The following is a 23,723-nucleotide window of genomic DNA, read 5'->3' as shown; positions in this document are numbered from 1 at the left end:
AAGAACTGTTAAGTGAATAGCGATGTGCTGACTAGTCAGACAGAATGTGTGACCCGAAGGCATATTTTAACATTTATTCTCTCTGCTATTTAAATTCTTTATTACAAATTAGGACCACTGTTTTTAAATAGAGAGCCACTTTCTCTTCATTTCTTATTGTGGGTTCACACGATTTTGGCCTGGAATGGAGAAATGGTTTGTGTATGATCCTCAGGTGCCTATCCTTTAGGAGAGACATCAGGATTTCAGTCCTGTTACCACACAGCTGTGAAAGAGACCCCAAGATTAAGGAGGACAGCATGCACTCCTTCATTCTTAGGTGCTTATGTACACAGTGTCACTATTAACTGTAGTGAGTGCTTCCTGATACCAACTCAGGAAAGCCTTACACATTCCTTAGAAAGAAATACAGAAGGGAGAGTAGTTGTGAGTGAACACCTGTCATCCTTTTGAATTTATATCAGAATTGCATATGTGCAGAGCATTTACTCATAGTTGTCCTTAATCAGATTCACAAAGGTGGTAATTGGCTTCCAGAGTATGGTGTTTGGGGAAGCAGGAAAGTATCATCTGGGAAGCTCTTAGAATCGCAACAACTTATCTGTTAACTTTTTATTTATTTATTGATTGATTGATTGATTGATTGATTTACATTTCAAGTGTTATTCCCTTACCTGGTTCCCCCCTCCCGGGAACCCCCATCCTATCCCCTTTCCCCCTTCTTCTATGAAGGTGTTCCACAACCCACCTACTCATTCCCATCTCCCCACCCTCGATTCCCCTACACTAGGACATCTATCGAACCTTCATAGGACCAAGAGTCTCTCTCCTCTCATTGATGCCTGACAAGGCTGTCCTCTACTACATATGCAGCTGGAACCATGTGTACTCCTTGGTTGGTGGCTTAGTCCCTGGGATCTCTGGGGGGTCTGGTTGGTTGATATTGTTGTTCTTCCTATGGGGTTGCAAACGCCTTCAGAAATGGTTGGCTGCGAACATCTGAGTCTGTAAGACTCTGGCAGGGCCTCTCAGGAGACAACTATGTCCTTGGGTTTCTTTCAGCAAACATTTCTTGGCATCCGCAATAGTGTTAAGAGTTTGGTGACTGTATCTGGGATGAATCCCCAGGTGGGACAGTCTCTGGATGGCCTTTCCTTCAGTCTCTGCTCTGCACTTTGTCTCCATATTTGCTCCCATGAGTATTTTGTTCCCCTTTTTAAGAAGGACCGAAGCACCCACACTTTAGTCTTCCTTCTTCTTGAGCTTTATGTGGCCTGTGAATTGCTCAAGAAGAAGGGGAACTACCTTAATGGTAGTTATAAAATCCTTATCAAACAGGAGTTTGAGACCCATCTCAGGTTAGGAAATACTGATAATAGCGTTAGATGAATGGAGACAACTTACTACAGTTCAGATCATTGAGAAAGGATCTTAGTCTAAGAAGGAAACTGTCAAAAAGGCACTGACAAAAGGCTGACTTGAGACTGGGAAAGAGAGAACAACTCCTTGTAAAGGGCAGCTGTGCACATGTGGCAGTGCTTTAGTAACTGGAAGGGTGGAATGATCGGTTAGAATTCAAGTGCTCTGTTTTTTAGGTTGGCCTCTACCAACTTTGAAAACATCATTGTCAGTATTCAGATTCTTGGGGATTTTGGTTTCATTTGTATTTTGGAAGTAGGGATCCATGCATTCAACTGTATCTTTCACATGTAGGTATGAAAAAATTTAGGCAACAACTAAGTGTTTTGAGAAGCATGGTCCCATAGTCAGAAACTACTGGCTGCTTAAATGTTGGGGGTGCCAAGAAAGAGTGGAATATGTAATGCTTTGACCTGAAGACACCTAGTGCTTATATGTCCTTAGCAGTACTTAAGGAAGAGTGGGACTGTGTTAAGGATGAGGATGGATGAAAATAGAATGAATCTGATAGGCTGTGGGTACAGTAGACTCAAGTCTCTTCTGGTTTTTTGAAGGATGCCACAAGTCAAATATCTTAGTTTATTATTTATATTACTCAAACATACTTTATTAAATGCAGAACTAGAGTACTTATCTATCTTGAAAGCTTTCCAACAGAAAACTTTGGCTTTTTTCCCAGTTGACCTATTTATTTGTTGTTAAAGACTAGACGTAGAAGCATATCTAATATTTCTAATAGGCAAGATGAAGATATGCTGTAGAGTATGGCAACCTTTGATTGATAAATGACATTTGAACCTCTAAAACTGGTCAGAGGAAATTAGAACATAGTTAAGTCACGAGTGAGCTCCAGAACTGCAGCTCTTAGTGCACTGCCAAAGATCATATTTCATCTTCTGTTTTCAGTTTTTACTGTTTGTTTTTCAAGACAAGGTTTCACTCTGTAGCCCAAGTTGTTCTGGAATTCACTCTGTAGACCAGAATGGCTTCAGACTCTGAGATCTGCCTGCCTCTGCCTCCCAAGTGCTTTAATTAAAAGCATGCACCACCACCACTTGGCAATTGCATGTCATCTTCTAAAGCTAGGATATGGGTGCCCATCTAGTAGTAATTTAAACTAGTAACCAATAAATAGAGAATATTAGCATAAGTCCTGTTTTCTCTCTAGGAATTAACTGTTTCCCAGGAAAATATCTGCAAACAAAACTTGTATAGCCCCTGCCACCTCCTGTTATGCCCAGCAGACTTATGGGTAGAGCAGGTGAGGTAGCAACAGAACAGCACTAATGTTGTTGATGGATATTGCCCTTGGATACCTTCATTGGCCATATCATATGCAAAACTTTTGAGTTTTGCATAGAAATAAATAGGTAGATAGTCTACCGTTTAGTCTTTTTGTTACAGAAAGCCACTGCCGTTTCATAACCATTAGAATTGGGGACCAAAGTAAAGGAATTGCACCCATTTCCTCTCAGTACATTAATTGGCATTCTAACATCCTCTGTCTCCCACCTATATAGTCTTTTGCAAAAAATACAGTGCAGACACTTAGAGCATGTATGAAATGCAAGGGAAGGGAAGCCCTTTATAATGCAGCTTCCAGAGACCATGGTTTTAAGTGGTTGGTATCGAATTGCAAATATTGAGCACTTGGAGTTTGACACTGTAAATTGCAAATAGCAGATGTTACTTTGACCACTATATTAAAGATATTGTGCTATATGTTGGCTATGTTCTAAAATTGTTTATATTTTATTGAGAGAGAAAATATATAATTATATGATCATATAGCCACATAGCAATCTAATGGGTAATTAATTTAAATCAATGACTGAGACAGCCACGTAAGAGATAATATTTGATTGACTAAAAAGACAAGATCTTCCAAGGTTAATAACAGTTTCAGGTTGGTGAGGCTGTAGACTTAAGACAACGACAGTTCCTTTTTTCATATTGTTCTGAGTTCCTAACTTCCTCCTATTTCTCTTAGAGAATAAAGTGATCACTTTCCATGTCCTAATTACTGTTTCTATTCTCTTTATTAGTTCTAGCTCATCTTAACAGATTTTATAATTTGTATTTTTATAAAACTTTCTGAACTGTTAGGTTATTGACCGCCTGAGTAGGAATTTGTAGAGACATCTTCCAATTGTGCGTTCTACCATGATCACCCAAGCCATCCAAAAGTGCACTTGGTTCAATCATTTGCCATGTTCAGTCTGTTAGTCATGGTGACCAGAGATCCCTGGTTCACACAAAAAGCAGGAGCATTAAGTATATCCCTTTCCATTGCTGTTGTTTTAAATCAGGTAATTCCTAAAATTAAAAAACTCCATTTTGAGTGTTTTTAGAATTTTTAAGTGATGTACACGCCATTAACACATTAATTCTGATCTGATTCAAAACTGAAAGAAAAAAAACCAGCTCTGAGTCTGTATTGTCAGCATAAGGAAGGCTTTCTCATTTGGGATTCTTTTCTGAAGCATCAGATTCATGGTGTTCTCAGTTTTGTGTTTGAGTGTACTTTGTTCAGCAAACTGATGTTTCTGTGAGCTGTGGTTGGGGCAGATGGAGATGTGATAGAGACCTGACTCAGTGTTTATTCCAGTCAGTTCATTGTATGTTCAAGGACACTGGCAGGGGGAGGGGTGAGGGTTGGCAAAAAATCAACTTCTTTGCCCTTGTCAGAAATAAACAGACAGCAGCAATGTCTCCAAAATTAAAGAGCCATTTATGTTGAAAGCTGGTTAAAGACAAAGTATACTTTTAAGAACATATGATCTTGCATATGCTTTGGTTTTAATTAATTTTATAATTTATGTCAAAAACACTGGTGAGTTATTCAGTTGCTAGGTTTAAGAAAGGAGTGAGTAGCTACAGGCCAGACTGCTGAAATGATACTAGGTAGTGTAACTATATTCAAATGTAGGATTGTGTTTTGTTGTGGTAACTCTGAAGAGTGAGTGGGTGGATGGAGATTTGCATGGGGCCTAGAAGGGAGACAGGGATTATGAGTGCTAATGAGTAGTCGTATGCAGATCTTTGTATACATTGCCCAAAGGCTGAGATGATTAAAGGAAAACCAAAGTGGTGCCAGGGATACTGGGAGCCAGATAAAACATAAAACTAAATAGCTAATACTTTGTGCTGTTATACTGCTTGCCTGGATTAAAATGAGCTTTCTTCTTAAGGCAGTGGATCTAAGTCTGATGTCAAGTTTCAGAAGTACATGTTTCTTGCTTTGTTGCTAAGAAAGATACATGGACAAGGGTAATACCCTCAAAAGTAGAAACAAGATAACTTATGTTGTGGTAAACCAGCCTAGGATATGTTGTAAGACTCTAGATAACTCCGAGTAGCATAAGGAAAAAAATTGTTTTGGGTTCTAGAGAAATTCAGAAACAAAATGACAATGAGTGTCAATTCTGTTATCTTTGCAAGTTTTAGATCTCTTGTACAGCAATTGTTAGTGCATATTATTGAAGTACTTGAGTTAAGCTACTAGGACTAGTTTGAAAAGATTGAAACCTTTAGCGTTCCTCCTTTGACTTAGTTTTTCTATTCCAGTCATTACTTTTACCATTCTACTTTATCAGTGGTATCACCTCATCTAGTCTTACAATCATATGGCAAAGAGGAAAAATTTTAACTATAAAAGCAACTTACTGTGTGTTTAGAACTTTTAGCATATCTGTGATAACAGCTTTCCAAGACTGCCAAGGTCAGCCTGCCATATTCACCTGTCTTTTAAATGATTTATGCATTGAACTTATAGGTGGATGCTTCCATTTGTTCCATTTGTTCTCTGGTACGAGTAAATACATGATCATCCAAACATTTAGAGGCCTAAAGGATGATTTAGGGGGTCAGTATAAGATTAGAGGAAGAGAGGTCTGGGTGTGGTACAAGATGTTATACAGTGAATACTATGAAAATGCAGATGAGATTAGTGCTGTTAGATGCACAGAAAACAATACAAGTGGCTCATGGGCTGTTTAGGGCAGTATTTGAGTAGGTCCATAGAGAACAACTATAAGTTTGAGGTATACAAGGGGGCAGATGTAAAGCGACTTGCAAATCAGTGCTTAGAATAATAAGGAAAATGTGCACTGTGTAGGCGTGCTGAGCGTGGCTCTGGTTTGGATTTGGTGTAATCTAATCGGGTAACATGAGATGAAGTAAGAAAAGTAGTATGATAGATAGCATATAGCATTCTGCTGCTGTAGTAAGTGGCTAGAAACTCAGTGGCTTATAACACAGATTAACTACTTACAGTTGGTGCCTCTGGACTCGATCAGGATATTGACAAGGCTATGATCTTTTATGGAATCTGTAAGGGAGGTGACTTATTTTGTTTTTAAAAACCCTTTTCAGTACCAGAGGCTGCCCTGCATTCCTTGTTACAGCCTCCTTTCTACCTGCAGAGCTTCCCATCCCTCTCCTCCCCCCCTCCCCCCTCAGGTCTTCAGCCTTTAAAGATGCTTATTAGTGCACTGGACCCACCAAGATAATCTTACTATTTTAAGGTCAACTGATCCACTCATCTGTGTCTGCTACCTTAATTCCTTAATTCACATGCTGTGGGTGTTTTACCAGTTTCTGAGTCTGGTTGTGAACATCTTTAGGAGGCTGTTATTCTGCTTTATCGTGAGGTGAGCAATGTTCTTTGGGAAATCTGTAGCCTATTAGAATATAGGAGTGCAAAGAAATCATCAGCTCTGTTATCTTTTCAACTTGGCCATTGATATTTTCCTTTTCCCATCTATAATAGTTTGTATCCATAAATCCCTAATCAGAAAGAGTGTTGTTACCCTGAACACTGATGCAGGCATTGCTTCTGGTTCCATTTTTTGTAAGGCCATTTTGCTATCTTATTGGATGGAAAGCTAGATTAGCAGTGAGGTGACTGGAATTATGATTCAGACTTTGTCAGTAATCTGATTTGTAACCATAGGGATATCCTTTTAGTCTCTCTGTGACATAATTCTCTTGTCTACAAACAGAATTCAGGATAATAATAGCAGCTTGTCTGACAAAATTGTAGATAACTCTCCCAAAATAATGTAGCATGTTTTAATTTTTTATCTATAGAGAACAAATTAAATCTTTTTATTTTCCTTTTGTATTTTAAACAATGAAGAATTAAAGAGCCTGCAGAGTTTTTTTCCTTTTTACTTCCCACTATTCTTTATTTTTTTAACTATCTTCTATAAATAGATTTGGATAATTATGCCATAGTAAGTCAGTCTACATTTTGTAACTGGCCAGACAACTAGGACAATAAGGATCTTCAAGGCCATACTCTGAAGAAGTTTACTAGTTGAATAGTTTGTGGAAGCAAGTTAAATAAATGACAGAATATTTTGGTTTCACTTAGGCGTTCTAAGCAGCAAGACAAGACTGCTGATAAAAGCCTTCAAATGTCTGTGGCTGGTTACTCAGCAGGTAAAGGCGCTTGTCGTGGAAGCCTGGCCACCTGACCTGAGTCTCAGCCACAAAGTACACATAAGGGTTGGAGAAGAGAATGGGTTCTACATACAGCCTAGACAGACAGCACATATACACATAATTTTTTAAATTACTTGCTCTGGATCATTTGCAAGCTTTCCTTTGGTTTACTGTAGATGGATCAAAATGGATGAAATTATAAACCTCATTTTCTTCATCAAACATTTGTTAACTATAAAAATGTGAGTCTTAAAATATAAATATTTTATATTGACTTTAGGAGATACTGCCCCAGAGCCTGTAACACTTAAGATTAGTTGTCTACAATAGAAATATGAACCATGTGTGTAACTTTGAATTTTCCTTCTTCTCTCCCTCGATCCCTCCTTCCCGGAGACAGTATCACTATAGCCCTGGCTGTCCGTATGTTGGCCTCAAGCTCAGAGATTCACCTGCCTCTAGAGTTTGAGGATTAAAAGCTTGTGCCACCATACCTGGCAGTAAGTTTGAATTTCTACTAGTCATGTTAGAAAAAATAAAAATAAGCAGTATAATTTATGTATTTTAATATAATATGTCCAATACACCATTTCAATATGTGACTAGTGTAAGAAATCATGAATAAGATATATTTTACATTCTGTTTTTGTATTAAATCTTTGAAACTTGATACATATTTTATAAAGTTCATCTTATATGAACTAGCCACATTTCAAGTGCTCCATAGCCTCATGTGACATCAGCTACTAATATTAGTCTAAGTCTGCCTCAAAGACAGGTATCTCATCAGTATAATCTCATCTGTCCCTCACCCCTCACAGCCTTTCCTTAAACCTCTGTCCTGCTGTGTCTGACTTGATTCCGTTGTGTTAGTGGGCCGACCCTCACAGTCTTGCTTTGGGCCTTCCATCTTTAAACACTTTGATTTTTCTGGGCATTTCTCTCTTTTATGTTCCATATGTGGTTCTCCTCCTAGCTCTCAAAGTCCTTCCAATACTTTGCTGTGATTCTCAGGAGAGAGAGCATGAAGTTTGTCTTCCTGCTTACACACACACACACACACACACACACACACACGCACACGTTAAGAATAGAAATGTATATGGCTCTAAATAATAACCATAGTATAAGGAAAGTAAGCATTCCTAAAAGTCAGTAGTTCCTGATGACAATGGAAAGCCTCATCAGTGTGAACGTCGTAGCTGTGGTTCATGAAGCTGAATGAGATGATGGGCCGCATTAGTTACTTGTCTTGACATTGTGCTGCAGTGACACACTCTTGATAATGCAGCTTCAAGAAGAATTTGTTTTAGCTTACAGTTCCAGGTTATACTCCACTTTTACAGGGAAGTCAGCTGGTCACATTGCATCTGCAGCCTGGAAGGAGGGGGTGGCGAGAGGTGTGGCTCATCTCACTCTCCTTTGTATTCAGTCCAGGCTCTGCTGTGTTCTGGGTGGTTTCTCTCCCCTCACTTACCATAATATGATAATTTTCATGAGTGTGCCCACAACCTTGTCACCCGTTAATTCTAGGTTCTGTCATGTTGAAAATCAGTATTAACTAGTATATGGGGGGTTTGCCATTAGTAACACTATGTTTGTAATCAGATTCAGAAGCCAAAGTGCTCAGTAATTGAAGTGTATGAATTCAATTTTACCTGCTAGAGTAGAACAAAGAATTTTAGTCAATTTTTCTTGCCAGACTATCCTGCCTTTTTCTTAATAATCAGTTCATAGGATTTCTGTTTCCAAAGATACTTTATAGCCTGCATTTTACTTCTCATAATGCCTTATTTAACCCTAATTTCTAAATGTACAAATACATAGTGCTTTGTTTTGTTTCCCTTTTGAAAAGTAAATAAAAATGTCAGTGCCAGCAATCAAAAAAAAAATGAAATGAAGAAAGCAATTATATTATAATGGCATCAAAAAGAAAATACTTAGAAATAAGTTTAACAAAAGAAATATCAAACTAGTATTTTAAAACTCAAAAGGAGACTATTCAGGTAGCTCTTTGATAAAGGTGCCCGCAGCAGACAGACCAGGACCTAAGTTTGTCCCTAGGGCCTATGTGGTGAAAGGTCAGAACCAGCTATTGCAAGTTTGTTATCGATTCCTCCTCATGAGTCTACATATGTACACGTACAAAATAAATATTTAATAAATTCAAAATATTGAAAGATATAAAAATGGAAACATACCCAGTCTTCATCTGTTGGAAAACAATATTAAGATAACTTTCCAAATTGAATGACAAAGACAGTGAGACCCAGATGCCTATTTTTGCAGAAATTTAACAAGCTGATCCTCAAATTCTTAATGAATACAGGGGTCCCAAGTACTGAAGTGATTTTTATAGTACTCATACTTGCTGATTTCAGGCTCTGGTGATCACAGTGTGCCTCTGGCATAAGGCTTGGTTTCTAAATGACCACAGAACTCTGGTCTGTGGGGCTCTGAGTGCTATAAGTTACACCATCCAGTATCTTTTTGCCCCCTGTGATCAGTTCCTGTCATGGTCTGAATGGAGAAAGGAAAGCTGTCTATGTGCCTGTGTATTGGAGACCATTTGGTTGTCTGACAAATTTAGATTTCTTGTACACCCAGGAAAAACTCTGATTTTTATGACTCAGTTGGACTTTCCTCTTGGTGCAGTTGCAGGAATAGTCTCTTCTTGCTCTGTGCTTTATACAGATTGGAGCTAACATGGTACCTTCCCTGTAAAAGCAGGCTCATTTTTTAATACTTGTATATGCCAAATTTCTACCACATCTTTATATTTCTGTGTATGAGGTGAAGGTATTATTATTCCCATGATTTTTAGATGTAAAACAGGATTTAGTGGAAAAAATACAGAGGCACAAGAATAATGTCTAAATTATCTTCTCATTTCTTCCCTCCCAATAATTTGATTAACTCTGTTTTTGCACTTCCCCAAAGAGAGGAGCTGTATCTTTGACTTTATAAATTCTCTCTCCATCTTCCTTCTGGTGATGATAGTGATGATGACCACACTGATGATGACATCACTGAGGGATGTACAATAAAGAGGAGTGCTTGAAGGGCCTCGCTGCACCTTGGTCCCCCCTCTGAGACCTGCTGGTGGCATGGCTTTGCATCTTTCCTTTTTCTGTTGCTTACAGTGTGGGCAGTTAATAGCTTTAGGGGTTTTGAGTTTTCCTTTTAATGAGATAGCAGTTCCTTACTCTTTGTAGGTAGCTCTTCTTCTGGGGACCTTTAGTGTAACTGCTTATGCTACTTATGCTTGTCTTGACAAATTCCTTTGTAAGCTTTCTCCTCACCTTTTAATACATAGGAAAAGCTGAATTAGAAGCTTTCCACTCTTAAAACTTTGTTTTGTTTGCTTCCAGAAAAGAAATTATGAGGTGAGCCATGAGCCTTATCAACGAGCCCAGTTAAAACAAGTGTTAATTCATCTCTTCAACTTCTGTCTGAAATTCAGTTTCCAGGATGTGCCATTTGTAACTCATTATATTAACCCTTCCATCCTTCCTTCCTTTCTTCCTCCAGCAATCCCTATACATTATACTCCAGGGCCTTGCATATGCTAGACAAGTGCTATACAACAGAGCTATGTCCACACCTCCCCGATAAGTCTATTTTCTCACTTGCTAATTGATAGATATAAGTTAAGTTTCATGCCTTGCTTATTTGATGAGATTTTAACATCTTTTCCAACATTCCACATGTATGATTATAAGTAAGTGGACCTGGCCAGTATTATATTCATGAACACCACTAATAACAGTGATAGTGCCAAAACTTAAGGAATAGGAACATGGAGCCGTGAGCAGGAAATACATGGAAGGGTGTTTTTATAATGTCTAGGTTTCCCATTAGCAGGCATTTTACTATGTTTCTTACTCATTAGTTATCTGGGAATATGAAGAACAGAAAAAGCATCCAGGAGCCTAGATTTGATTATTACAGCCATGAACTTCCTGATATTGACCTCAGTGAATGTGAATTCCCACATGTCATTGAAATTTATGACTTTCCACAAGAATTTCGTACAGAAGACCTTTTGCGGATTTTCTGCAGTTACCAGTAAGTATTTATTTGCAGGTGGTTCCAAATGTTAGATAATATGAGAGAAAGTCATCTTAATAATTAAAAAAAAATTGTCTTTTAAAAATTCTTTAGTGATTTATTTTAGTTAACACTGGGTTTGTGTGTTGTTCAGATCAATTATAAAACCTATATTTCAGACTAGTCTTCAGTTTTTTCAAAGGTAGCCTTTGTAGATCCTGTTGTAACATTTACAAAAACCACTGCTGGTCTATCTTGGTGGTACATTTAGTACATTTATATTTATTGTAATTACTGGTGTATTTGACCTTATATCTACACATTTATTTTTATATTTGCCTGTTGTCTCTCCTGTGTATACTTCTATCTTTTTCCTTTTTTTTTTTTTCTTGACTTACCGGTTGACTTTTTTCACATTTCATTTCTTAAATGTAATCTGATTCCATTCTTTGATGGTTATTCTAGAAATTATAAAAATGTGTGCTAAAACTTTTTTTCCTCTTTCTAAATACTACAGGCTCTTTTTAATTCCATATATATTACACCCAACTTATAAACTGTTTTCTTATGTTTTGCTGGTAATAAACTCTGGTGTTATTCCTTCTTCTCTTCTTCCTCTTCCTCTTTCTTTCCTTCCTCTTTTTCTTCCTTTTCCTTTTCCTCCTCCTCCTCTTCTTTCTCATTTTCCTCCTCCTCCTCCTTGCTTCTCCACCCTCCCCTTCTTCATATCTCTCTCGCAATCTCTCTCTGTTTTTTTTGTTTTGTTTTGTTTTTTTGTTTTGAGACAACAGAGCCCTGGATATCCTGGAACTTGACCTGTAGACCAGGCTGGCCTTGAACTCACCGAGATCCACCTGCCTTTGCCTCCAGAGAGCTGGGATTAAAGGATGTACTACAAGTACTACTTGGCTAGGTGTTGTGTTTCTTTAATAGCTTTATATCAGTTTCATTCTTGTTACAGCTACTTCTTAACTGTACAAAGGATTAGTCGTGGTTTTATATATGCTAGGTAATGTCCTACCACTGAACTTCACCCCGGTCCTTCATTCTCGAAAATATTTATATTGTGTATTCTAGATTGGCAGTTATTTTTCTCTGAGAAACATGATACTCTTAATGGTTGTGACTTTCTCTTTGGGTGAGAAGTTAGCTGACAGTCTCCATGTCACTTCTGATCATAGTCTCTTTTCTCTCTGGATGCTTGTAAGTTTTTTTTTTTACTTCAATATTGATAATTTTGGCTAAAAATGTGGGATTTATAGATTTTTTCGAACTTTCCTGATTGAGATTATATCTTATTATTAAATCAGTAATTAATTCTTTTATTGATCTTGGAAAGGTCTTAGTCATTTTCTCTTCAGTGTTGTCTCAAACCCAGTCTCTCTTTACCTCCTTCAAGATACAAATTGGGTGTGAGTTAGGTTTTCTCATTTAACTTTCTTGTCTCCTCTCTATTGTTTATCTCTATTGTATATCTCATCTTTTTTTTTTTTTTTTTTTTTTTTTTTTTTTTTTTACTTGAGACATTCAGTTTGGGACTCTAGTTCACATTATATATCCCAAGCTGTGCTTAATTGTTGTTAACTATATTTCTATTGCATTTTGAAAGTTTGTTCTGATAACCTTGAATTTTTCAAAAAATATAGTCTTAAAGTCTGCTTGATCATTTTTTTACAGCTTTTTTATCTTCAGTTTGCCATTCTTTTTTTCTGTTTCTTAAGTACATTGAGCATAGCCCTTCTATAGTCTCTGCTAGTTCTGTAGTCTAAAGCCCTTTAGTTGTAGTTTGTTTCTGGTAATTTCAGATTTTGTCAGTACTTGCTTATGGTGTCTTCCTTTTGGGGGGGAATTGAGCTATATTTTTGCTATAAGTTGATGTTTTCCTTGGGATTTATGGGTATTAAGGCCAATGAAAAAAGAGGGACTTTTCTTAAAACATCTGGGCATTTTCCTGTGCCACATCCCAAGGATGCTAAAACAGTTTAGGAGTTTTCAGGTTAAATTGTTGATTTAAAGTTTTTTCAACCACTCAGAAAAAAGTCAAATGGGGAGTCTTATATTGTTTAATTATTATATATCACAATCATTTTTGATTTTGACACATACAAATATCTATTTACTTGTACCAGTCTCTTAATGTGTACCAGTCTCTTAATGTGGTGTCCAGCTGCCCCTGACTTTTTAGCCGTTGGTGTGTTGATTAGACAGTTCTTGGAAGTCACCCTCATACTACCTCATCTATAATTTATAGCTTCAAATCTTTAAAAAAAAAAAAAAAAAGACAAGAAAATTTAGCATGTCTTCAGATTTTGTGACTGGATAGTCAGTCCCATGGGCTGTTTTTTTTTCTTATTGTTGTTTGTTTCTAAAGTGACTTTTCTTTAGTCTTCCAAATCATTTAACTAATGTTTTTGCTGGTGTTTGTTTTGTTTTGTTTTAACAGAGTTGCCATGTAATCCCAGCTGGCCTTGAATTCTTCCCTGATTCACCCTTTAGAGTGCTGGGATTACAAGCATGAGCTGCCTACCACTCCTGGCTCTTTTCAGTTTCATAGACACAGCAGCTCCTCCCTGCACTCATAATTCATTCCGTTTCGTGTTGTAACATGGAGTAATGAGTTCAAGTCTGTTACGAGTGCTCTTCAGACAATTATGCTAACTCTTGGGGTGTGTTTAAGGGGTACATTTTAGGAGAAGATAAAGGAATCAGAAGTATACGTATTATATATAACTTATAATAAAAAAGACTTGGGAACAGAAAGGTAGTCCAGAAAGTATTAAGAAAAAGATTTTCAGGGTCTAGAAGAAAGTCAATATCAAGAAGGAGGCATACTTTAATATTTCAATCTGCTATTAAAAATGAATCAAATCTATTTGATGCTACAAATTTAAATTTAAAATTCAGTTTATTTATATCCCAGGTGCCAAGATTATAGACATGCTCACCCAGATCCCAGCTTTACATTGAATTTGTAAGATCCTGTTTCAGAGCACAACTCCTAAATCTTTCTGGTAAAGGATGAGAGAGTTCATATTTCAGGTAGCTGCACTGTCTCAGTATGACAGCTATAGACAGGATGTAAACAAATGAGTGTGGTTGAGAAAGTAAACCATTATAAAAATGGTTGGTTTTTGTTTTAAGACAGGATTTAGGTAGCTCAGCCTGGCCTTGAACTCTTGATCTTCTGCTCCAGTCTTCAGAAGTACTGGGGTTTACTACCACATCTGGCCTGTGTCTTATTCTCAAGAGGAAAAAAAAAAATCCCACATTTTTATTTATTTGTTTATTTGTTTGTTGAAACAAGGTTTCTCTGTGTAACAGCTGTGGCTGTCCTGGAACTAGGTCTGTAAGCCAGTAGAGGCAGGCTGGCCTTGAACTCACAGAGATCTACCTGTCTCTGCCTCCCAAGTGCTGGGATCAAAGGCAAGTACCACCACCGCCCAGCAAAATATTTTAGGTAAAGTGCTAGAATAGCTGACATTAACAGCAGTTATTTACTTGTTTCATCAGTTAAATTCAAGTTAGGGCAGACAATTGAAAGAAAGTAGCATTGACTAGATTCTGGAATATATTTAATCTCTGCTGTAGTCTAGGTAAGATGTTGATTCAGGATTTTTTTAAGATCCAGTGTCAGATGCTGTTCAATTCCTAATTGATGTTTAAGAATCAATAAGATTAAATATCAGATTTGAGCTACTTTAGATTATCATTAATGAAATTAGACTATCATTAATAAAATGGAAGTCATTTTGTCCATGTCTAGAATTTCCTCAAGGATTATTGAGGTTTGCTCCTTTGTTTTTGTTTTTGAGAAAGTTTCTTGCTTTGCAGCCAGGCTACCCAGGCACTCAGGATCTTCCTATCTTCTCTTTTCCAGCACTGGGTCCTACACAGGCATTCGCCACCATATCGGGTTAAGGAGTAGTAATTCTTTGAGTGATTTGCTTCTCTTTGCTTTGTCTCCTTCTGTGTGTGAGAGGGTTTCCTGTAAACTCCAAAGTCATTTCATAAAAAGGTTTAAAGGACAATGAAGACTCAGGGGTTAAGATGAAACTTCAGCTGTGGGTCTTTCTGCAGCTTTTCTAAACTCTGCAGCAGGGTGGTGGTGGCGCACACCTTTGATCCCAGCACTTGGGAGTCAGAGACAGACAGATTTCTGAGTTCAAGGCCAGCCTGGTCTACAAAGTGAGTTCCAAGTGAGTCAGGGCTACACAGAAAAACCCTGTCTTGAAAATCAAAAACAACAAAAACAAAACAAAAACAAAAACAAAAAAAACCCTCTCTGCAGCAGAGACTCTGACTGTTGAACTTTTAACTCTTCACCCTGACTGAGGTCATTTTATAGTACCATCAAGCTTGCCAAGTTCTCTAAGTCATCTTCCAAATTTCCTCTACTTTTCTGTCAAGGAAATTGTTGAATAGGGAAAGAGATTTTAGCATTTTTTTTTATAGGACTCATAAGGTCTTGATGCAGAAGTGTAGAATAATACCTGAGTTGGAGACCAGAGTCAAGTTTATTTTTTATAACTGTTTCTATCAATATTAATGACTCTGGTGAATATTGCTATTAATAATAAAAATAATAAGCACTATTCCTTAAAAGGTTGCCTTCTTAGTGCTGACTATCATGTTCTTGGCCTGTCATGGACAATCTCATTTCTAGTTTCCTCCCCAGTGGATAGCTCAGGCTGCCAGGAGAGAAGTACCATCCGTCTTACCGAGTTGTGAGCCTGTGAATCCATCCATTGGTGCAGGAGAAGTGCACATGCATTAGCGGAGTGTGGTAACCAGTAGCTATCTGATTGGATATAAGGTCTACCCAGCAGGAGGAACTCATGCCTCCTGCTGTAAATATGGCTAAGGATGACCTGTGGCTGGAGAGATCATAGATCTCAGGAGAACCTGCTACTGTCATTTTGCTAAATTGATAAGGCATCCATCTACCTTCTAAATACCTAGGAGTCGGGGTGGGGTAAGGGGTAGATTTAATTAAAATAAAACCTATTCATTTATTAAGGGAATTAAAAAATGTATGCACATGTGTGTGTGTTTTGTCATCCTGAAATCTTTGTGCTCACTGTGTGGCTCTGTTCTAAACTAAAAGACTTATTTTTCTAATGCTAAATGTTTATTATGATTTCTTTTACTGTGATTTCCTTTTTCTTGAATTTTTTTGGCTAGCTAGAGTTATTTCTATTACCCCTGACACATAACTTATTTTCTTTCTACAATAAGAAAGAATGATAAGCATTAGTGAATATAATTGTAGTTTTCATTATTTGAATTAATTTTTTATCTTTATAATTTCAATTACATCTCTAACAATGTAGTATTCCCACCCCCACCCCTGTACACACACAGTTTACATTTTTATCAAGTCCAGGTGACCCCGCCTGACTTTCTGCATTCTTCTATACCTCTTCTGGCTTCCTTTCCCATCCCTTCCCACTTCTGCTCATAGGACATCTCTTGAAAATAGTACATTAACTACTACTGTACCTCTCCAGCTGATTTGTGAGGATTAATTAGTTGGCATCTATAAAATGGTCCCGGGTAATTCTTTATGACAGTATTGCTTTTAAATTTTAGTGGCTTCCATGTGTCAAGCTGTTTTTATGTCACTATCCTATTCCTCTATCTTATGAAATGCTTTGTAAAATTATTTTAAAGACATTTCATAAAACAAATTTTAAGAAATGTAAAAGTTGTTTTCTTTTGTTACAGAAAGAAAGGATTTGATATTAAATGGGTAGATGATACACATGCCTTAGGAGTTTTCTCCAGTCCAATCACAGGTATATGTCTAGTGACTCTCAGGGATTCCAGGTCCCTTCTGCTTATTTTCTCCTGCTACTTGTTTTAATTCCCCTTCTATTCCAGCCAAGAACTTTGCTCAGCCAGTATCTGTAATAGAATAAACACTGGCTTTTGAGGCATGCGGCCTGGTACTCACGTGTTCTCTCCCTCTTCTCTTTAATCCAGCATTTGGTATTTGCAAAGGTAGGCACTTCCTGCCAGGCCATTTGCACACTTAAATGTCAGACATGATAAAGACCAAAGTGAGACTAAATTTTACACTATTTTTTCCTTCAGACAAATGAATTAGAAATAGAATTCTATATAATTCTACTGTAATAACTACTCTCTGAATATATAGTTGGTCTTTTATACACAGACATACCCTGGACTCAGAATAGAGTTTATGCAGAGGAATCCACAGCAATCAGAGGGGCTGGATTGAGTTCCTGTCTGAACTGTCTAGAGCATGAATTTGCATGGGCCAGATAAAATAATTTTGGCTTTGTAGAGCAAAAAGCTTCTGTCCTTACTAATGGGATTATTGTAGCAAGAAAGTAGCCACAGTGAGCAAGTGAGCAGGGCTCTGTTTCATACCGCTTTATTTACAGAAACAAAGCCAGTGACTGCATTTGGTCTGATCCTTGTTCTAAAGGAATCATTACCCCACTTACTGTTCACAGATCTTCTATATTTTATGATTTTTTTTTTCTTACCATGAAAACCAACAAACATAACTTCTGGGAATAAGTGCTTTGTAAGAAATAGCCCTAAATTTTCATGTGCATCACTTTACTTCCTTACATCTGCTCTTCCTTGCAGCTCGCGATGCCCTGGGTATTAAACATACCATGGTGAAGATCCGGCCCTTGTCACAGGCCACAAGAGCAGCCAAGGCCAAAGCTAGAGCTTGTGCTGGTGAGCTGGTAACCTCTCTGCCTCTGTTCCTTATTGATGCCGAAGTTACTGTGTACCATTAGGTTCTCACAATCCAGAGTTCTTTAGACACTGTGTTTTATGTTAATACTTCTACTGATGTGTTTTTAAGGACAAAAAGAGAAAGAGCATGTTAGAAACAAGCCCTTTGAGCAGCCACTTGAACTGGCTGAAGGCAAGCAGTACAGTCACCAGCCTGATGACATCACTACCTAGGTTACCTGATGGAGTTGTTAGAGTTGCTGTAAGAACTTGTGTTAATGCAGATAATGCTGCCAGGGTTGTTTGTGCTTTGCCACACTAATTTCCATGGATCCTCATCTATCAGGACTGTGTTAATTACTGCTGATACTGCCCTTGTTAGTCTGTTCTGTATGTTAATTACAGAGTTAAATCACTTGGAACTGTAGTGGTTTCTCCTTCTTACTGCCTCTTACTCCTTTTTCCCCCTCAGAGTTTCTCCAGCCAGCAAAGGAACGACCTGAGACTTCAGCAGCCTTAGCCAGAAGGCTGGTCATCAGTGCCCTTGGGGTTCGAAGCAAACAGAGCAAAACTGAAAGGGAAGCAGAGCTCAGGAAACTGCAGGAAGCCCGAGGTGAGCGCTGGTGTGCTTTGGTCTGGTCCACAAGGTCTTCACTATGAGGCACATGTTGAAAAAGAAAAAGGAAAAGAATAGCGTGTGTTCCATCTTGTCTTTCCATTTTCAAGAAGCCTCTCAAGTACATAGATGGTGTTTTCAAACCTTACATTCAGGATTTGTGTCCTGTTTACACAAGGCATCTAGTTAATTTACTGTTACAGAGAGAGGCTCTGCTTTCTCACCTCATTCCTGACATCTCTACAGTTTGTTCCAAACTAAAAAAAGAAAAAGGAAAATTTTTCCTCTGAATACTTCAGTCTCCCAGATGTTGTTTGCTGTGCTTTACTGGTCCATGACCACGATGACAGTGTCGTGGTATACTCAGATGGCTTAGATCTTTTTGGTAGAAGGCAAGTTAAGGCAGAGACAGCAACTGATATCGATAATGATAACTGTAAGAAGAATTTTATCTTTTTAACACAGTCTGGAGTAGATTCACCTGACTTCTGATGACTCTCTAAAACCCACGAGTTCTCAGAAAATATTTCCACAGACCCATAAGTAGGGCTTTTCTTATAGTTTGGTGTTAAGCTTAAAATATATCTTTTCTTCATCGGTTTTTGAATTCTAGGTAAAGACTTGGACTCAGGCTTGACACAGAGTACTTTTTAAACAGCCTTCAAGCTTTAGACAAGGTGTTTGCCTTTACCCAAGATTTATAGAGTTAGTGAAAACAATTCTGAAAATTCCACTTACCAAAAAGTGACTTTGTTTTTCCTTTCAACCAAATGAAGTTTCAAACTGCTTGTTTATTGCCAGTCTAACAAGGCCATTAATACTTCTGTCCACTCTGTTGCGGTGATAGCAGGCGGCTTTCGGACTCTCAGCTGCACAGGCTAGATAACCAGTGAGTAAGAGCATCATGGCAGGGTTAGAGTTTCAGAAGGGAACCCAGCTAATTTACCTTAATGATGTTAATGAGGCAATTGTGTTTTCTGGTGCATTGTTTATCCAAAGGTTTCTTATAGAGGATAGAAAAAGGAAAGGATTGCCCTTGTTTTTATTGATGGTAAATAACAAGACTGGATCAAAGAATGTGCAGTATTCCTAATCCTTGTATTGGATATCTCTGAAGAAAGTGACTCTTGGATGGCTGCTACAGTTATCTCTGGGGTTGAATAAAGGAGCCTGGGGCTGTAACTCGCTTGTCAAGCATTTGCTTAGCATGCCCTAAGCCCTTGGGTTCCATTCCAGCACTGAACAAAAGCAAACAAAACAGGATGAGTGGAGGGTGATGACAGAGGTATCTGATGGCCGTCCTTTTGCTGTATGCCATGCCTCCTTGTAAGTGTAAATCACCTGTGTCTACAAACCCTGCACTGCAGCTCTGTCCGAGTGTTCTCTCATTCTCAGCAGGCACTTCAACATGTGGCTTCTCTTGAAGTATTTGGTTTAAATGCTTTGCTATCCAAAGGACATTTCTGTGGTGCAGTTTAAAAGGGAGACTGTGGACTGAGTGAGTGACTTTTGTTTGTTTTTTGAAACAGTTCACTTTGTTGTCCTGAATGGTTTAGAGCTTACCGTGTAGCCTAGGTCACCATTGAACTCACGGCAGGCCTACATCGAGTTTGGGGTGCTGGGGTTATAAATGTGAGCCACCTGCTAACTTCTTTGTTGCTTTATAAAATGAAAACTATTTCATTGTTTGTTTATCTGAGGTGATACTCTCACGGTTGCCTGTGCTGAACTTAAACTTGTAATCATTCTCCCTCAGCTTCTCAGCTCCTCTGCTAACTGGAGCTCAAGAGGCTCTTAGTCATAACTAAGAGACAACTGGGTAGGTTTTTTTTATAATTAATGCCCCGATTACAGAAGACCATGCTATCATTCTACATCACAGCTCTCTGTGTCTGAGAAAATGAAGATGGGGAATTTCTTTTAGCATCCTTTTAAATTAAGCAATCTCATGGAGTTGCATGGAGTCTAGGTTCTTACTTAAATGTGTTTTGTTCCTCTTCTTAAAACTTAGAGGCCAGTGGTAATTGGGTGACTGTATTCACTAAGCAAAGCTCAAAACAGGGATTACTTTTAGATTGTTTAAGCTGTGGCTTTTCCTGCGCTCTCCTACTGCTTGTTGGCCCTTTCTCTCTGTGCAGTGTTAGGATTTGATGCAGGCCAGTGCAAGGCAGGCCTCTGTCACTGAGCTGTACCCTGCTGCTGCTCGTTTTATTTCTGACGCTTTCTAGTATAAGACATGGATAAAAGGGTTGTCTTGATGAAGGCCTTGGAAGGAGACTCCAAGTAAAAATTCTGATGGTGTTGTCTTCATATCTCTGATGCAAGACTGTCTTCAGTTTCAAGCCAGCCCCATGAAATTAAGTAACAGAGGTTACCACCTAGGAAAATGAGAAGGAGGATTTGAATGTAGGCTTTTCTAATTAAAACTTGTTTTTTTTTTTCTACTGTTTTGAAAGGTTTGGGGAATAATTGCCATTTCCCCCCTTGGGGAAAATATTACTTTTATAAATAAATTTTTGATGTCCCCAGAGCCAAATAATAGGCTTCTCTTTAGTTATAGATACCAAAGATTAAGCTAGCAGCTTTAACTGGCAGAAATTTTTCTTTTGTTTGCTATAAATCTAGATGATAGTTTAAAACTGTTTCTCATTCCTTTTTTTCTTAGTAGGAATCCAGAACATCTGGGCATCACTCGTTACTATCAGCTCTTTACTATAAAGACCAAAAGCAGATCACTAAGGAAATAAAGAAACCTGGGTTGTAATAGAGCTATTGCCATTTTAACTAGCTGTGTGGCTTTGAGGTCTTACCACTCTTTCTGTCCTTGCCTTACCTAACCATGTAATGTAATGTAAGGTAATGCCTACCTAACCATGGAGAGTGGAGAGGTTTGTTTTTTTTTTTTTTTTTTTTTTTTTTGAGTACAACATAATTTAATCTCGAAAAAGTCCTTTTACAAATTCAAGATATGGTTCTGTTTTCTGGGTTGTAATATGGCGTGAGTATTGACAGAGTATATTATGTATTGCTGCTCTCCCATTACATGTAACAGATGGACCTGATCAGTCATGGCATTCTCCCTCGGCAGGTACTGACATGCTCATTGCCAGTTGATCAGAATTAGCATGGACCAAAATCTATACACTATTCTGTTATAGATCCTTTCATTAATATATAATAATCTAACCCATCTTTGTCCTCCATGAAGAATTCTATTGACTGCCAGAGTGTTAGGAACAAAAAAGATACATAAGATGTGCTCATTGTCTCTGTATAGGAATGATATTGATTACTTTGGTTTTACTTCACAAATGTTAGTATTTTATTCTGAACTTTTTCCACCCTGCCCCTAAAAGAATTGAACATACCTAATCATTTGAGTTTCTCTGATAGAATTTTCTGTCCTACTTGGATTCTCCTGACACTTTAGTGAAACAGATTATGCCTCAGTCCTTTAAGAGAGATTCACTAAAGTTGAAAGAGTTGGGGAGAAGGAAGTGCCAGGTCACTTAGAGCAAATCACAGTGTATCAAGATAGAAACCTTTAGTACGTTGTTCTTGAGCATGAGCAGAGTCTCTTTCGGTCCAAGAGCATACGCAGCAGATGAGAGCTGTGCTAAGAGTGGAAATGGAGCGTAGGTAGACCACCCTTTGAGTGCTTCTGATTGTATTAACCTGGTGTTTTCAGCCAGTGAGTCAAGCTGAATGATGGAACCGCATAAGGACTCAACGCAGGAATATCTGGGACATTTTCCTGTGTTCTCGATTCCAAATATTTGATCACTGACTAAAATTAGAAATGTATGTCATCGCTTCTCAGAATAAGCTGCTCTCTCATCTTCAAAGTCTGCTATAATTTTATTTCATAATTCCATTTCATTCTTAGGAGTAGGTGATTAATTGGCTGGTTCTAAAAGGCCAGCATTTGGTTCATAGGTCTAAAGCAGAGGAAGTAAATAATTTAATCATTTAGTTTGATCAGTTAAGTCATGGCAAACCTAGAGTCATCTCTGGACAATACTTGCTTTTTTGTAATAAAACAGATTTTACCCATGGTAGCTAACTCTGGGAAATCTTGTACATTCCATTATTCTGCTGCACTGTATTACTGACCATAATCAGATTTTCAGGGTATTTTCATTTTTTTTCCTGCCTATTATCTGAAATTCATTTCTAACCATATAAATATGTGAAAAAAAATTTTTTTGCAGAGATACAGTATTTATCTTTTTTTTTTTTTGATTGCTTCTAAATCAGAGACAAAAATGTCAATACTAGGACTAACTGACCACTTCAAGTGTTGCTAAAATAAACAGCACATGGTTCCTTGTGCTTAATACACTGCAGTTCATTCTCCAGTTAAATGGGTCCTGATGAAATCTGGATTACGTTCTCCTAGAACGCTGATGAGCATATAAATGCTTGGTAAACTTTGTCTGTGCCTTGCTACAATTAAGAGTTTGCTTATACTGCTCCCTTCCCTTGATCTACCTCTGTCGGGGAATAAAGGAAGGCAATTAGATCTGCCCGGGCTTGTTCCTCACAAAGCTTGCTGATTATTACTCTGTGGGTGGTCACAAGTGGGTTTTGTGATCTTTTTTTTTTAAGTGCCCAAGTAAATTTTGAAAGTCTTTAATTTGCAGCCCTTCTCTTTCCTTCCCTTTTCTTGTCAAATAAAGCATGACCCCGGAGTGTCCCTTCTCAGTCCTCAGACCTCTCTTCCCTCAGTGAGAAGCAGCAGCTCAAGCTCCCCCACTTCAGTCAGCTGGCTCAATAAGTATTTCTGTCTGTGGACATCTTCAGGGCAGTTTGTGTCAGTGCTTCAGGTTAGCCATTCCCTTCCAGTGGCCTCTTCTGCCCCCTTGTCCTGCTGCTGCTGCTGCCGGGGGCTATCTGCTTGCTTTACTTCTTTATACTTAATGGAGACAATGCTTTTGATATTTTCAGATACCTGATAGTGGGAAGTAAGAACTGGGTTTCAGCCTCAGTTCTTCCTGATAATTGAGCCTTAGCAACTCACGCAAGTTCCCTGTCTCAGAGGGGATCACTTAAAGACCCATCTGACCCATATTCTCTGTGTTTCATATCTTCGTATTTTCACTATTTTCTTGTTGTTCTCAATTGTTTTCATGTTTTACCCCCAGAGTTTACACACACACACACACACACGTATACATATACATGCTCAGGCGGGAGTTAGGGGACTTTTGTTAGTAAGCATTTAACACTAGTCATATGTCAAAATTGTGACTTTACAAAATGACACAGTGTCTGTATTATATGTTTTATAATACCAAAAGCAAACACATTAACACTGATGTTCCTTAAGCAAAGTATGTAACAAGTCACATTAAGTAAACAATACAGGGTTAGGTTTGCTACCAAAAATGAATTTTGACCCAAACTTTAAATTAAAAACAAAAACCTTATTTTCAGAATTGTTTTGATTTTGGACTTGTGAATTATAGGTCGGTCA

The 23,723-nt window shown here is 38.0% G+C and overlaps 1 protein-coding gene across 2 annotated transcripts in view; it reads left to right on the top strand.

Annotated features, from left to right (window-relative positions):
• R3hcc1l (R3H domain and coiled-coil containing 1 like) overlaps window positions 1–23,723 on the top strand; it is a 70,635-nt gene that overhangs the window by 43,647 nt on the left and 3,265 nt on the right. Inside the window, exons 3-6 of one of the 2 annotated variants that reach the window (XM_052185598.1) lie at window positions 10,760–10,935; window positions 16,642–16,712; window positions 17,536–17,631; window positions 18,104–18,244. In XM_052185598.1, coding sequence (XP_052041558.1) covers window positions 10,760–10,935; window positions 16,642–16,712; window positions 17,536–17,631; window positions 18,104–18,244 — 484 coding nt within the window. Of the gene's footprint in view, window positions 1–10,759; window positions 10,936–16,641; window positions 16,713–17,535; window positions 17,632–18,103; window positions 18,245–23,723 lie in introns of those variants that run through there. The other variant, XR_007978349.1, reaches the window with a different exon arrangement.

Source organism: Apodemus sylvaticus, chromosome 1 (assembly GCF_947179515.1).
Source record: "Apodemus sylvaticus chromosome 1, mApoSyl1.1, whole genome shotgun sequence".
Classification (NCBI taxonomy): Eukaryota; Metazoa; Chordata; class Mammalia; order Rodentia; family Muridae; genus Apodemus; species Apodemus sylvaticus.
Note: the sequence above shows the minus strand (reverse complement) of the source record. Positions and strands in the feature narration are given on the sequence as shown.